The sequence below is a fragment of the Pongo abelii genome, chromosome 6 (assembly GCF_028885655.2).
Source record: "Pongo abelii isolate AG06213 chromosome 6, NHGRI_mPonAbe1-v2.0_pri, whole genome shotgun sequence".
Classification (NCBI taxonomy): domain Eukaryota; kingdom Metazoa; phylum Chordata; class Mammalia; order Primates; family Hominidae; genus Pongo; species Pongo abelii.
In genome coordinates, this window is record NC_071991.2 from 5,678,242 (window position 1) to 5,693,187 (window position 14,946).

Below are 14,946 nucleotides of genomic sequence, written 5' to 3' on the forward strand. Positions count from 1 at the left end.
GTGCCCCGCCTGTTTGCCTATTTTCTGATTAGGCTGTTCTCTTACTGCTTTCAAGATTTTCTATGTCCTTGGCCTTGAACAGTTTGACTCTGATGTGTCGCGGTGTGGACTTCTTTGAGTTCATCCTACTTGGAATTCATTCAGCTTCTTGGATGTATAGATTCTCGTTCTTCATCAGATTTGGGAAGTTTTCAGCCATTATTTCTTCAATATTCTTTCTGTTCATTTTGCTCTCTGCTCTTCTTTGGGCTTCCCCTTAATGTGAATATTGGTACATCTGATGATGTTCTACAGATCCCTTAGGCTCTATTCACTTTTCTTCATTCATTTTTCTTTCTGCTCCTCCTCCAATTGCATAATTTCAACAGCCGTATCTTCAAGATCTCTGATTCTTCTGCCTGCTCAAATCTGCTATTGAATTCTTCTGGTGTATTTTTCATCTCAGCTATTGTAATTTTGGGGTACAGCATTTCTGTTGGTTTCTTAATTTTTCTTTTTTTTTTTGTGACAGAGTCTTGCTCTGTCACCAGGCTGGTGTGCGTGGCGCAATCTCAGCTCACTGCAACCTCCACCTCCCGGGTTCAAGTAATTCTCCTGCCTCAGCCTCCCAAGTAGCTGGGACTACAGGCACCCGCTACCACACCCAGCTAATTTTTGTCTTTTTAGTAGAGATAGGTTTCACCATGTTGGCCAGGCTGGTCTTGAACTCGTGACCTCAAGTGATCCGCCCACCTTGGCCTCCCAAACTGCTGGGATTACAGGCGTGAGCCACTGCGCCTGGCTGGTTTCTTAATTTCTATCTATACTCTCTACTTGTTCATATACTGTGCTCCTGGTTTCCTTTAGTTCTTTCCCCATGGTTTCACCTGGCTTTCTGAGCATATTTAAGACAGCTGATTCAAAGCATTTGTTTAGTATGCCCAATGTGTCCTCAGAGATGGTTTCTATCAACTACTTTTTTCCCTGTGAATGGGCCATACTTTCCTGTTTGCTTTATAAATTATTGTTGAAAACTGGGTGTTTTGAATATTATACTAGAAATCAGGTTGCTTTTTGTATGGTTTGAGATTGTTCAGTGACTTTTAAAAGTTATTTTTGTAAATTAGCTGGGCATGGTGGTGCATGCTTGTAATCCCAGCTACTCAGGAGGCTGAGGCATGAGAATCGCTTGAGCCCAGGAGGAGGTTGCAGCGAGCTGAGATCACACCATTGCCATTGCACTCCAGACTGGGTGACAGGGCGAGACTCCATCTCAAAACAAAACAAAACAAAACAAAAAAAAGGAAAAAAAAAGGGGGCCAGGTGCCGTGGCTCACACCTGTAATCCCAGCACCTTGGGAGGCAGAGGCGGGCAGATCATGAGGTCCGGAGATCGAGACTATCCTGGCTAACACGGTGAAACCCCATCTCTACTAAAAATACAAAAAATTAGCTGGGTGTAGTGGCACACATCTGTAGTCCCAGCCACTAGGGAGGCTGAGGCAGGAGAATCGCTTGAACCTGGGAGGCGGAGGTTGCAATGAGCCAAGACTGCACCACTGTACTCCAGCCTGGCGACAGTGCGAGACTCCATCTAAAAAAAAAAAAAAAAAAAAAAAAGTTATTTTTGTAAAGACTATTCCTTGTTATGTGTGGTCACTGAAGTTTCTGTTGTATTAGCTTAGTGGTCAATGCTAGAAAAAAAAAAAATGGAAGAACCAATCCTCCCATCCTGATCTTTGCAGTTGGGGTACTCTGAGTTGACTCAGCCAGGTCATCTGTAACTTTCTTAGTTTTTGAGTTCCTGTTAATACAGAACCTAAAGCTCAGTCTGAGGTGAAAGCCTAGGGTCTTCGGTTTTTCTGAGCATGTGTTGAGCCCTAGACAGGTACGTAGTCTTCTAGATCTGTCTTGGCTTGCCCATGTGTTACTCATTGCCTTAGGCAGCTGCAGCTGGTATATGCCTCCAAATGCTTTCAACAAAATCCACTGGGAGGCTGTTTCAGCCCTGAGGAAGTTGTGAAAGGTGAAAAAAAAAAGGGGAAAAAGTTGCCTCTGGCAGTTTTTGCCAGGTTAATTCTTGCTCTGGTGGGAGACAGGAGTTTTTGGAGTTCCCTACACTGTCATTTTTTTGTAATGTCACTCCCTTGAGTGTATTTTTTGAGAAGAACTAAAGTTTGGTGAATAATGCAGCTGACTTGCCATGTCCACATCTGAAACCTTCATTTTCTTTCTTTTTTTTTTTTTTTTTTGAGATAGGGTCTTGCTTTGTTGTCCAGGCTGCAGTACACTTGTACAGTCATGGCTCACTGCAGCCTCAAACTCCTGGGTTCAAGGGATCCTCCTGCCTCAGCCTCCCAAGTAGCTGGGACTACAGGCATGTGCCACCATGCCTGGCTAATTTTTAGATTTTCTGTACAGAGAGGGTCTCACTTTGTTGCCCAGGCTGGTGTTGAACTCCTGGGCTCAAGCAATCCTTCCACCTTGGCCTCCCAAAGTGCTGGGATTACAGGTGTCGCAGCCATTCATTTTCCTATACTTAATCTCTCCCACTCCTGGTTCTTTGGGTTAGCTCGTATAGTTTTATCACCCACGCTAGAAGCCTGAGAATCATTCTAGACTCCTTCCGCTCTTACTTCCCGTATCTATCAGCTACCAAGACCTGTTGATTTTACATCTTAAATATTTCTTAAATTTATCCCCTCTTCTCCATTTACAATACTACAAACCTATTTTGGAGCCCTATGATAGAGTGGCTTAGACTACTGTAATGGCCTTCTAAATTTTCTCCTTTATTCAAGCCTTCCTTTCTTTAAAGCTACTTGCCCTGTAGCCACCAAAATCATGTAACTTAGGCCATGACATTCATTTGCTTAGAAGTATTTCATGGTAGGCCACCCAGACACTGCACAGCTCTGGGTGTTTTGTAATGTGAGATGCACAGAGCCACCTGTGAAATGTTCTCACCAAAAACATTTGAGTAAGAACCTAATCAAGCCTTTAGATCTATTTTTTTTTTCTTGAGATGGAGTTTTGCTCTTCTTGCTCAGGCTGGAGTGCAATGGCGTGATCTCGGCTCACCACAACCTTTGCCCCACAGGTTCAAGCGATTCTCTTGCCTCAGCCTCCTGAGTAGCTGGGATTACAGGCATGCACCACCACGCCCGGCTAATTTTGTATTTTTAGTAGAGACAGGGGTTTCTCCATGTTGGTCAGGCTGGTCTCGAACTCCCGATCTCAGGTGATCCGCCTGCCTCAGCCTCCCAAAGCGCTGGGGTTACAGGCGTGAGCCACCGTGCCTGGTTAGATCTAAATTTTAATTTACAGAAAACGCAAGGGACAGGCCAGGCGCGGTGGCACACCTGTAATCCCAGCACTTTGGGAGGCCAAGGCAGGCAGATCACGAGGTCAGGAGATCCAGATCACCCTGGTTAACACGATGAAACCCCGTCTCTACTAAAAATACAAAAAAAAATTAGCCAGGCATGGTGGCGGGCACTCGTAGTCCCAGCTACTCGGGAGGCCGAGGCAGGAGAATGGCGTGAACCTGGGAGGCAGAGCTTGCAGTGAGCCGAGATAGCGCCACTGCATTCCAGCCTGGGTGACAGAGTGAGACTCCGTCTCAAATAAAAAAACAAAACAAAACAAAACCGCAGGGGACAGAAGAACAAGTTAAATGATAGCAGGAGAAACCGGCCAACTCCAGAAGACATTCTACAGGCCAATTATCAAATGCAATGAATCTCATTTGGATCCTAACCTGAACAAATTAACTGCAGTACACATATAAAGCTAATTTGAGATAATTAGCGGAACTGTGAAGTTGGTATGCGATATCAAAGACTTAAAATTTCAATTTTAGTTTTGTTAGTGGTCATAAAGGTAAGTGCTATATAAGAAAAAAAAGGTTTTATGGGTGAAATGACATGCTGTCAGGGATTTGGATTTGCTTGAAAACACTACAGCAGTTTAAAAACAAGAAAGCGATGGCCAGGTGGGCGCGGTGGCTCATGCCTGTAATCCCAGTACTTTGGGAGGCTGAGGCGGGGGGGATCACTTGAGGTCAGGAGTTCGAGACCAGCTTGGCCAACCATGGCCAACAAAGTAAAACCCTGTCTCTACTAAAAATCCAAAAATTAGCTGGGTGTGGTAGCAGGCGCCTGTAATCCCAGCTACTCGGGAGGCTGAGGCAGGAGAATCGCTTGAACCTGGGAGGCGGAGGTTGCAGTGAGCCAAGGCACTCCAACCTAGGTGACAGAGGGAGACTCCATCTCCAAAGAAAAAAAAAAAAGACAGAAAGAAAGCGAGGGACAATCATCAAACTCGGGAGGTCAAGGCTAAGGTTAGCTGTGATTGTGCCATTGTATTCCAGCTGTGATTGTGCCATTGTATTCCAGCCTGGATGACAGAATAAGACCCTGTCTCAAGGCGAGAAAAAAAAGTTTTGACATTTGGCAGGATTCTGTGGCTCTTTGGTCCCAGAGGGGCTATACAATAAGGAAAGGCAAGTGGAAGCCCCTGGAGCACCCTCTCTCTAAAAAAAAAAAAACACACCACCAGATTCCTTTGGGCATCTTCAAGACTGGCACCACCATCAAAGACTTCTAAGATGCAGAGGCGATGATTCTCTCACATCTCTTTCTACTTCTCATTTGGCTTGTACAGAAGAACGGCTCTTGGAGGACAGTGTATTACTTTAAGCCTCAACAGATGCTGACTAAACGTGGCTGCTGTTTTAGATGTCATCTCTCACCAGAACAAACAGCCCCTGGCAACTGGTATGCTGCGACTGATATGGAAAATGCTTTTCCTGTCTGTTCGATAATCAGAGAACACCAGCAGCCAGTGAGGACCCTGACTACGTCGTTCAATAGGATAACACACCGTTCTACTACTTGAATGACATGCAGATAGAACCTGGTAAACAGGAAGCAGCAGGTATGGTAGGATGTATTAATATGCTACATGAATGCCAGAAGGTCAGAAAGAAATCCCTTGAATGTAGGAATGTGTAATCTCTATGAAGTTCTGGTGGTCTGGAGGTCAGGCATGTATATATCATGATATCCCTTCCAAAGCTAGGCTCATGACAGAAGCATCCTCTATCACTAAGGAAGAAGCCCAACATTTGGGAGGCTGTTTTTGATTTTTGGAATCAACATATGTCACATCTGGATGTTCTGCTCTTATCCACTTACTGCTGATCTAAAAGGCTGCCAGGTTTAAATAGGACCCAGTGGTGGGCTATGTGTGGCAGACCAAAATGCTGAGCGGAACCAGTGCCAGGAACTGATAGGACAATCAGAATGAAGGCTGTGCTTTGTAAGTAATTCTCCTTCTAAGAAACATCTCACAGCCTGCTACTGAGTCCTGTAGTAGTCCAGATGCCTGATCACAGGGCTGCATTCCCTCCTGGAGGCCTGAGAGTATCTTTGCTGCTCACTGGGGTTGTTTGCAGAATTCAGTTGAGGTTGTAGGACCAGGGTCTCCATTTTCTTGGTGGCTGTCAGCTGAGGGTTTTCCCAGCTTCTACAGGCTGCCTCAATCCTTGGCTCATGGCCACCTTCATCCATCTTCAAAGCCAGCAACAGGGGGGTCAAGTCCTTCTCACGCTTGTCTGACTCTTCGTCCCATACTAAGGGCTCTCTGCTTTTAAGGATTTGTAATTAGACTGGGTCTACTTGGATAATCCAGATAACCTCCCCATCTCAAGGTCCTTAACCATACAACCAAGGGCAAATCACATGGGCCTCAGTCGCCTCATCTGTAAGAGGAGAATAATGGTACCCACCTGTGCTGCATACTTGGGAAACTGCCCAAATTGCCATTGCCTACTTTATTTTCTGAGTACCAAACTCCCTCCATATCCTTCATATTTAAACTGGACATAAAGTCACCTAACTACAGGCTACATACGGTGCTTGCCTTGCCCACGTGACAATCTAGACCAATGCGGTACGAGCGGAAGTGAGATATATGTATATAATTCCTGTATCACTTATAACATAAAGAAAGGCTGCCTGCTTGGCAACTTGTCTATTTCCCACTTTCTTTGGGTTTGAGTGTAAATGTGGCCACAATCTAGTTACAATCATGCAGAAGAGAATACCACCTTCAGGGAAGGGTGAAGCAGTTAGACAACCTTCTCTCTTTTTTTTTTTTTTTTTGAGTTGGAGTCTCGCTCTGTCACCCAGGCTGTAGTGTAGTGGTGCGATTTCAGCTCACTGCAACCTCCGCCTCCCTGGTTCAAGCAATTCTCTTGCTTCAGCCTCCCGAGTAGCTGGGACTACAGGTGCATGCCCACCACTCCTGGATAATTTTATTTTTTTATTTTTTGTAGAGATGAGGTTTTACCATACTGCCCAGGCTGGTCTCAAATTCGTGAGCTCAAGCAATCCGCCTGCCTTGGCCTCCCAAAATGCCAGGATTACAGGCCTGAGCTACCATGCCCGGCTGTGAGACAATCTCTGAATAACATCAGGAGATAGATATGCACCCTCAGCTGCATGGTAAGGCTAGATTGTTACGAGAGAAGTGAAAGAGATTTCAGTATTACTTCAGTCATTGCACTCTTTTTTTCTTTTTTTTTTTGAGACAGAGTCTCGTTCCGTTGCCAGGCTGGAGTGCACTGGCGCAATCTTGGCTCACTGCCACCTCCGCCTCCCGAGTTCAACTAATTATCCTGCCTCAGCCTCCCGAGTAGCTGCGATTACAGGCAAGCGCCATCACACCCAGCCAATTTTTGTACTTTTAGTAGAGATGGGGTTTCACCATGTTGGCCAGGATGGTCTGTCTCAATCTCCTGACCTCGTGATCCGCCAGCCTCGGCCTCCCAAAGTGCTGGGATTACAGGCGTGAGCCACTGTGCCTGGCCTGCATTTTAATAAGTGAGTATTTGTAACAGGCTCAGCCACATAGTACTATACAAGTAATGGTTATTATTATCACAGGCGTATCATTTTGTATTCTGGAGGTGGGCAATTCTACTTAGGTCTCAGGCCAACAGTTTCCCATAACACAGACATAAGCAACACTAGTGCAGTCTAAGTTAATTAAAACACGTTACTTGCTTATTTAGAAAATAAGGAAAAGGGGAACCATCATTTATTGAATTCACATGTGCCAGGCATTTACATGTTAATTTGTCTTCTGAAATAACTCCATGAGGCTGCAGAGATGAGGAAACAGAGGCTCAAGGGTTAGGTTACTTCCCCAAGATCACTCCAGACTGGGGTGGCTCAAGCGTGTTCTTCCCACAACAGTATGCCCTCTCTGCCAAAAAGCAGGTTAATGGGGAAGTTGAGAATCAGCCCATAGCCCCTCTGAATTCTGTTACTCACATAGAGGTACGGTACTTGATGTCATCTTTTTCAGCCAGCTCTTCACAGGTGAGGCCATTATGTTCTTTCCAGAGTCCCTGACACTTCCTACAGGTTTCCTAGGGATAAAGGACAGACATAAAGACAACTCCTGGTGAGTGGACACCACAGAAGTTCCTGTTCAACAAAAGGGATATGAAATGAGCTTTACTTGGCTTGAATTCTCTCAGAGGATGCCTCTCCTTTTCAGGGGGGATATTTCTAAAGACATCTTTTAATAGAAGAGGTTAAGAGGTGGTAGGGCTAGGTGGCTGACGCCTGTAGTACCAGCACTTTGGAAGGCTGCGGCAGGCCAGGAGTTTGAGACCAGCCTGGGTAACAGAGTGAGACCCTGTCCCTTAAAAAAAAGAGAAAGAGTTGGGGGAGGAGAGGGGAGTGGTAGGAATCATTACAAGGATGCACAAGGAAAAACTTCTCTCCCTAGATCAAAAGGAAGTGTTGCTCCCATCACCTAATTTGCATAAGGCTTTCTAAAATGCTCTCGGCCATCTGAAAAAACCAAAGGAGACGGATCTTGGGTAATCTTGGGTTTTTAAAACACAGTAGCATGAGCTGCTTGGCAGGGCCTGTTTAGATCTTGTTAATCTCTGCAAAATCCCTGTGCCCACAAGCTGGCTTCCAAAACTCGCTTCTACCGGACTGAAGAATGGCCTACTTCAGTTCACCAGGGGCTCCTAAGGGAGACTTTCCTCCGCTGCTCATCACTCATCGGCATGGATGTCACCCTTAAAAGTTTCACTTCATATATAAACATGCATCTTAAATAATCACCACCTTTATTCTAGGATCCTTCATAGTTTATAAAATGCTTTCATATGTGCCAGAAACTATCCCACATCAGTAAGAACAATTTAAAGAGCCAGGCGCGGTGGCTCACACCTGGAATCCCAGCAATTTGGGAGGCCGAGGTGGGTGGATCACGAGGTCATGAGGTCAGGAGATTGAGACCATCCTGGCTAACGCGGTGAAACCCTGTCTCTACTAAAAATACAAAAAAAAATTAGCTGGGCGCCTGAGGCAGAAGAAAGGTGTGAACCCGGGAGGCGGAGCTTGTAGTGAGCCGAGATCGCGCCACTGCACTCCAGCCTGGGCGACAGAGCAAGACTCCGTCTCAAAAAAAAAAAAAAAAAAGAATTAAAAAAATGTTAATCCAATGATCACAGGCATTAAGTGGAAATTATAGGTTTCCTAATAACCTAATAGGTTATAGTGAAGGAAAACATAGTGTTGTCACTTTTAAGTGGGGCCCTGATCTAGTCTGGGGAGACAGTGAAGGCTTGAGGAAGTGAGGCCTGAGATCCAAAGGATGAGTCAACAATGAATAGGGCGGCGAAAACAGATCAACACTCCAGACAATGGACAGCAAGAGAAGACTCTGGCAGGCAAAGTCGGGCATGTTCAGTTCCTATGGCTGGACTGCAGACAGTGAGCATGGCCCTGGAGGCCTGCAAGCACCAGACCAGGCAAGGCCTTGAAGGCCATGATGAGCAGTTTGTTCTTTATCCTATGAGCACTAGGAAGCCACCAAAAGGTGCCAAGTACGGAAGTAACATGATCAGGTATGTCTTTTAAAAAAAATCATTCTGGGTGGAAAACACTGGAGGGAGGAAAGAGTGAATGTGCAAAAGACAGGAGATAGTAAAGCCACTCAGGAGAGAGGCCATGAAGGCCCAGACAAGGGTGGCGGGCAAGGACAGGAAGAAAAGAGGACTGACTTGAGAGCAAGGGAGGAAGTAAGACTGGTGGGTGTAGAGATGAGTCGTCGTGCCTGGCCCTTTTGCACATTCTGAATTTTATACTATATGTGTACTATCTAATAAAAAGAACTTAAAAAGAGAGAAAAATGGAACAGATTGCTGAGGGAGCTGAGAACCTGACCCTTCTGGTGGGATGTCGTAAAAAGGCTCAATCAGGGTGAGCACAGTGGCTCACACCTGTAATCCCAGCACTTTGGGAGGCCAAGGCAGGCAAATCATTTGAGGTCAGAAGTTTGAGACCAGCCTGGCTAACATGGCGAAACCCCATCTCTAATAAAAATACAAAAATTAGTTGGGCGTGGTAGCTGGTGACTGTAATCCCAGCTACTCGGGAGGCTGAGGCAGGAGAATCACTTGAACCTGGCAGGTGGAGGTTGCAGTGGGCAGAGATGGCACCACTGCACTTTAGCCTGGGAAATAGAGCCAGACTCCGTCTCAAAAAAAAAAAAAAGAAAAAAGAAAAAAAAAAGGCTCAATCAATGGGCTGGGGTGGGTGGGGCAGAGAGGAGCTGACGGGACATACTACATTTAAACGCACTGCTTCCGAGGGACGCGGATATGCTCTGGTCCCCCACCTACATCCCATTCAGTAAACAAAGGTGATATATATTAGTGTGCCTATTACCCACCGAAACATACAGCAGCACGAACCCATTTTTGTAAGACCCTGTGCCTGACTATTGCAGGAAGCTGGAGGACAAACAACAGCTGGAGAATAGATGAGCTGATGTTTGGCTCCTAACCTCTAAAACAATGCCAACCCAGCCCCTTCCAGGAGTAACAGCTTGAAAACAATACATGGCATTTAGATAGTTTTTAGTATTCCTGGCAATCCCGTTATTAATTCATGGGTCTTCCTCATAAGGGAAGAAACCCCATTTTTGAGGTGAGGCACAGGCCCACCAGGGCAAAATCACCTGGCCAAGCTGGAGCCAGGTGTGTGCGAGGGCCACTGTGAGGCCCTCTGCTCTGCTCACCCTCTACGTCACAGTGCTTCTTCTGTAGGGGAACGTGTGGGTTTTCAGCCAGGGCGCTTCTTACTGAAGGGCCCAAGGGCCCCGGAGAACATACCTGAAACGTCTTTTGAAAAGACTGTGTAGCACTTTGGGAGGCCAAGATGGAGGGATCACCTGAGGCCAGAAGTTAGAGACCAGCCTGGCCAACACGGAGAAACCCCGTCTCTACTAAAAATACAAAAATTAGCCGGACGTGGTGGCAAACGCCTATAATCCCAGCTGAGGCAATCCCTGTGAGGCTGAGGCAGGAGAATCGCTTGAACCTGGGAGGCGGAGGTTGCAGTGAGCAGAGATCGCGCCACTGCACTCCAGCCTGGGCAACAGAGCGAGACTCCATCTCAAAAAAAGGGGAAAAAACAAAAAAGACAAGACAAGACTATGTAGCTAGATACAAAACCCACAATTAAAATAAGGCAAGCAAACACCAGGCTGGGGAGTTTAACATTTGGAGCTCTCTCTGTGTAGTGTCTTTAAAATGTACTCTCTCTTCTAAACAGTGTAAATTTTACTAAATTGTAATTCTCTCCTCTCAGGCACAGATAGGCTTTGCTCCTAAACTCAGCAAATGCTTACGCATATTACGAAGAAACGCTCTTGAATGTTTCTTTCTTTTTTTTTTTTGAGCCAGGGTCTCACTCTGTCACCCAGGCTGGAGTGCTGTAGTGTGATCTCCGCTTACTGCAACCTCCATCTCCTGGGCTCAAGCGATCTCTCACCTCAGCCTCCTGGGTAGCTGAGACTACCAGTGATCATGCCTGTAATCCCAGCACTTTGGAAGGCCAAGAGGAGCGGATTACCTGACGTCAGGAGTTCGAGACCAGCCTGGGCAACATGGTGAAACCCCATCTCTACTAAAAATACAAAAATTAGCCGGGCATAGTGGCGGGCTTCTGTAATCCCAGCTACTCTGGAAGCTGAGACAGGAGAATTGTTTGAACCCAGGAGGTGGAGGTTGCAGTGAGCTGAGATCGTGCCACTGCACTCCAGCCTGGGCGGCAGAGCAAGATTCAGTCACAAACAAACAAACAAAATGCTGGGATTACAGGCGTGAGCCACTGCGCCCAGACTCTTGCATGTTTAACATGATAATCACATTCTTCAATCTGTGGTTTACAAGAAAGCCCCAAAGGACCATTTTGGAAGGCAAAGTATACTTTGACAAGTAACCTCAAAACATGAAGAACAGGGTATCGTGGCCATCGCGTGGGACCACACTTTCTATCACCTTGTGCCTTTCCGATCGGGGGAAACCACGGAATTCACCATCACCCCAAATACAATAAGCAGGCAGGCAGCTCCCGCCCTCTCAGTGGGGAAGGAGCATGCATGTTGGGTAGTTTGTTAACAAGTAGCCGCCAGGCCACGTTCTTCATGTCATCAGGGAGGTTGCTGGTTAAGTTTATGATGCCCTTTTGTCCTCAAAATACATTAAGGTGTTTTGACTGTTCATGAGGTCTTCACTTTGCAATATAAAGAAAGCGCTTCTGTCTTCCTTTATTTATTTTCTGCTGCCTGAATAATGATTAATGAATAAAGCAGAAGATTAAATTTAATTTCAGATGACCCTATCATGATGGGAGCTGAAATTTCTTCACATAAACAGCTTTCTCAAGAACCAGTAGACAAATGTATCCGGCCATCACCTCCTCCAAGCCCAGCAAGTGATAATAATCTTGAGACCTTTGGGTCTGCTGGCAAAGAATCCAAAAGAAAATCTGAGCCCACAGGCCAAAGTCACCGGGTTCTGTGTTTGTTTCCTTGCCTTCCTTGCAAAGCCACCTGGAAGGCGTCCGTCCCCATGTGTGCTAGATTTTAGTTGCTGACTTCCATCCAGCCTTGTCTCAGAAGCAGAACAAAGTACAAACTGCTCCCTTACTTTTAAATGGTTCCTCCAGTGAAACCTGTCAACTCACTCTCTAGGGGAGAGAAGTCATTGACATGCCACAGGGCATTAGGTTGTTGCCAATCCAGAAGTAGCTTCAGAAATTTCAGCTCTCTGTTCTGTCACCTCAAAAAATGGTGAGACTGGGCCAGGTGCAGTGGCTCAAACCTGTAATCCCAGCACTTTGGGAGGCGGAGGCGGGCGGATCACCTGAGGTCGGGAGTTCGAGACCAGCCTGACCAACAGGGAGAAACTCCACCTCTACTAAAAATACAAAATTAGCCGGGCGTGGTGGCGCATGCCTGTAATCCCAGCTACTCAGGAGGCTGAGGCAGGAGAATAGCTTGAACCCACGAGGTAGTGGTTGCGGTGAGCCGAAATCGCGCCATTGCACTCCAGCCTGGGCAACAAGAGTGAAATTCTGTCTAAAAAAATAAAATAAAATAAAATACAATGGTGAGACTATAAATCCCCAGCACTCTTGAGGTAAAAGGCCCAGACACTTGACTATTCGCAAATGCTCAGCCAGGGACCACAGGACCGTGGGCTTCCAGGCCATCTGTGTCTTCTAGTTGTCAAAGATGCTGGTCCTCCCTACCCATAGGCCCAAATGACATACAGAAGTTCCAGAAAGACACTGATTTTAAGACAGAACCCCTTAAATCTCAGGGGTTTGTGCTGGAACCCCTGAGAATCAATAAAGTTCAGCAAAGTCAAAGCTCAGGTAGATTCAGTGGACTTTCACTTTCTTTCCTTTCACTAAGGGAATCCAAGAACCTCTATTTTTCCTAGGTCAAGAATGCACATATCAGCCGAATAAGGCTTGGTCCTTGCCCTCAAGGAGTGCATTCTACCGAGACAGTTACATATTGGGCCAAATCAAGCACAGCATAATGGGGGTTCAGTGTAACGTGCACGCACACACAGCAGGGGAGCATGCATGTGCAGGCAGAGGAGAAAGAGGTGAGTCAAACAAGGATTCTTTGAGGAGCTGACATCTTCATGGGATTGACTACAGTAAGTGCCATGAGTAATCAGAACCTCCATGCAACCAATACAGTGCTTCTCCTACTGGGATCTACATCTTAGTGTAACACTTTTCCAGCAATGATAGCCATTAAAGCCAAGTATCTGAACCTCAGAACCAGATGCTCAAACCAAGCATTTCAACAGCGAAACATAGTTCAAAAGATTCCTATTTTAATAAGCACAAAAAGTTTTCATCTCATTAAATAAAATTATTTTGGGCCGGGCATAGTGGCTCATGCCTGTAGTCTCAGCACTCTGGGAAGCCGATGAGGGCAGATCACTTAAGCCCAGGAGTTTGAGACCAGCCTGGGCAACATAGTGAGACCCCATCTCTACAAAAAATACAAGAATATAGCTGGCTGTGGTGGTATGTGCCTGTAGTCTCAGCTACTTGGGAGGCTGAGGTAGGAGGATTTCTTGAGCCTGGGAGGTGGAGGTTGCAGTGAGCTATGATCAAGCTACTGTACTCCAGTCTGGGTGACAGAGAGAGACTGTCTCAAAAAAAAAAAAAAAAAAAAAAATTTTTTTTTTAACTGACTTGAATAAAGCAGTATATTTTAAAGTATGATTTATTTCATTACACCCTTTTAAATTTTCTGTATCTGTGTATGTTTTGCAGTGTTATAACAGTAGCACACATGTAATGTACAAATAAACACATACGCTGGGGGTGTCCTCTGCACAATTTTTCTGATACGGTGAGCAATAAAATCGTACATCTGCCGCTCTCAACACTGAAGGGCCATGGAGGAGGCCTGGAGAGTGCAGCAACGTGTCGGAGTTATGTTTCAGAATACTTCCATTAATTAGTGAGCTTGAGATCAAAGACAGAAAGATGGTTGAGAAGCAACTGGAAGAGTCTATGAAAGAGATGAGGGTGAGAGAGAAGCCTATAAAGACTTCTAGGTTTCTGATGTGGGACACTAGCGAGATTGGTGGAAACATGAACTTAGATCAAGTGGTGCAGAATAAGATCTGAGTGAGGGTGGGAGGCAGAGGTGAGTTTAGTGCCAGACCAGCTTACTTATTCACTCACTTACGTGCTCTTCCAATATTTGCTGAATTTCTGTCATTTGTATGAGACACTGGAGATACAGCAATAAACAAGTTAGGCTCAGTTTCTATCTTCATGACGCTTATGTTTTACTGAAAAACACAGATATTAACTGAGACTAGGGGCCAGGAGAGCCCGTCAGAGGATGCGACATTTAAGCTGAGTCCTAAAGGAGTCAGCCAGGTATAGGTACAGAGGGAAGAGCAAGGGTGAAGGCTTCAGGGCAGGAGAGGGTCTGTCTCATGCTGAGAAAGTCAGTATGGCTGGAGCCCAGTGGGGGAGAGTGGAGAATGGACCACGGTCACTGAGTAGGACTGAGGCTATAGGGAGGAGTTTGGAAAGCCAGGCTGACCAGGTGGGAAATGCAATCATCTGGTTGACATTTCAAAAGATTCCTCTGGCTGCTACTGTTAAAGGGATGGTTTGCTGGGGTTGTAGGACCTTGCAGCACCCCCTTTCTAAACTAAGGCCAAGTAAATAACTTCTAGGGGAACAGGCTCAGAGTCTGGATTTGATTCTTGCTTAGATTTCCTCAACAGTCCTCCATAAATAAGGGCACAGCTTACTTCCTGAAACAAGGTGTGCCAACACCAAGCCTGGCAGGGGCAGGTAAGGCTGACCTGTGATGGAGCAATAGCAGCACACCTGTATTTTTTTTTGTTAAGAATAAGAGAACCACATTTTCTGATATGGCTTCAGAAAGGGACTTTATTACTATTATTCTTAATATTTTAATTACATTAATTAATTTTTTTTTTTTTTTTTTTTTTTTTTTAGACAAGGTCTTGCTCTGTTGCCCAGGCTGGAGTGCAGTGGTGCCATTATAGCTCACTATAACCTTGACCTTCTG

The 14,946-nt window shown here is 45.7% G+C and overlaps 1 protein-coding gene across 2 annotated transcripts in view; it reads right to left on the reverse strand.

Annotated features, from left to right (window-relative positions):
- Positions 1–14,946, reverse strand: part of RNF216 (ring finger protein 216) — a 158,549-nt gene that overhangs the window by 22,418 nt on the left and 121,185 nt on the right. For both annotated transcript variants that reach the window (XM_002817670.6, XM_002817671.5), the window contains exon 14: positions 7,320–7,417. In XM_002817670.6, coding sequence (XP_002817716.1) covers positions 7,320–7,417 — 98 coding nt within the window. The remainder of the gene's footprint in view (positions 1–7,319; positions 7,418–14,946) is intronic.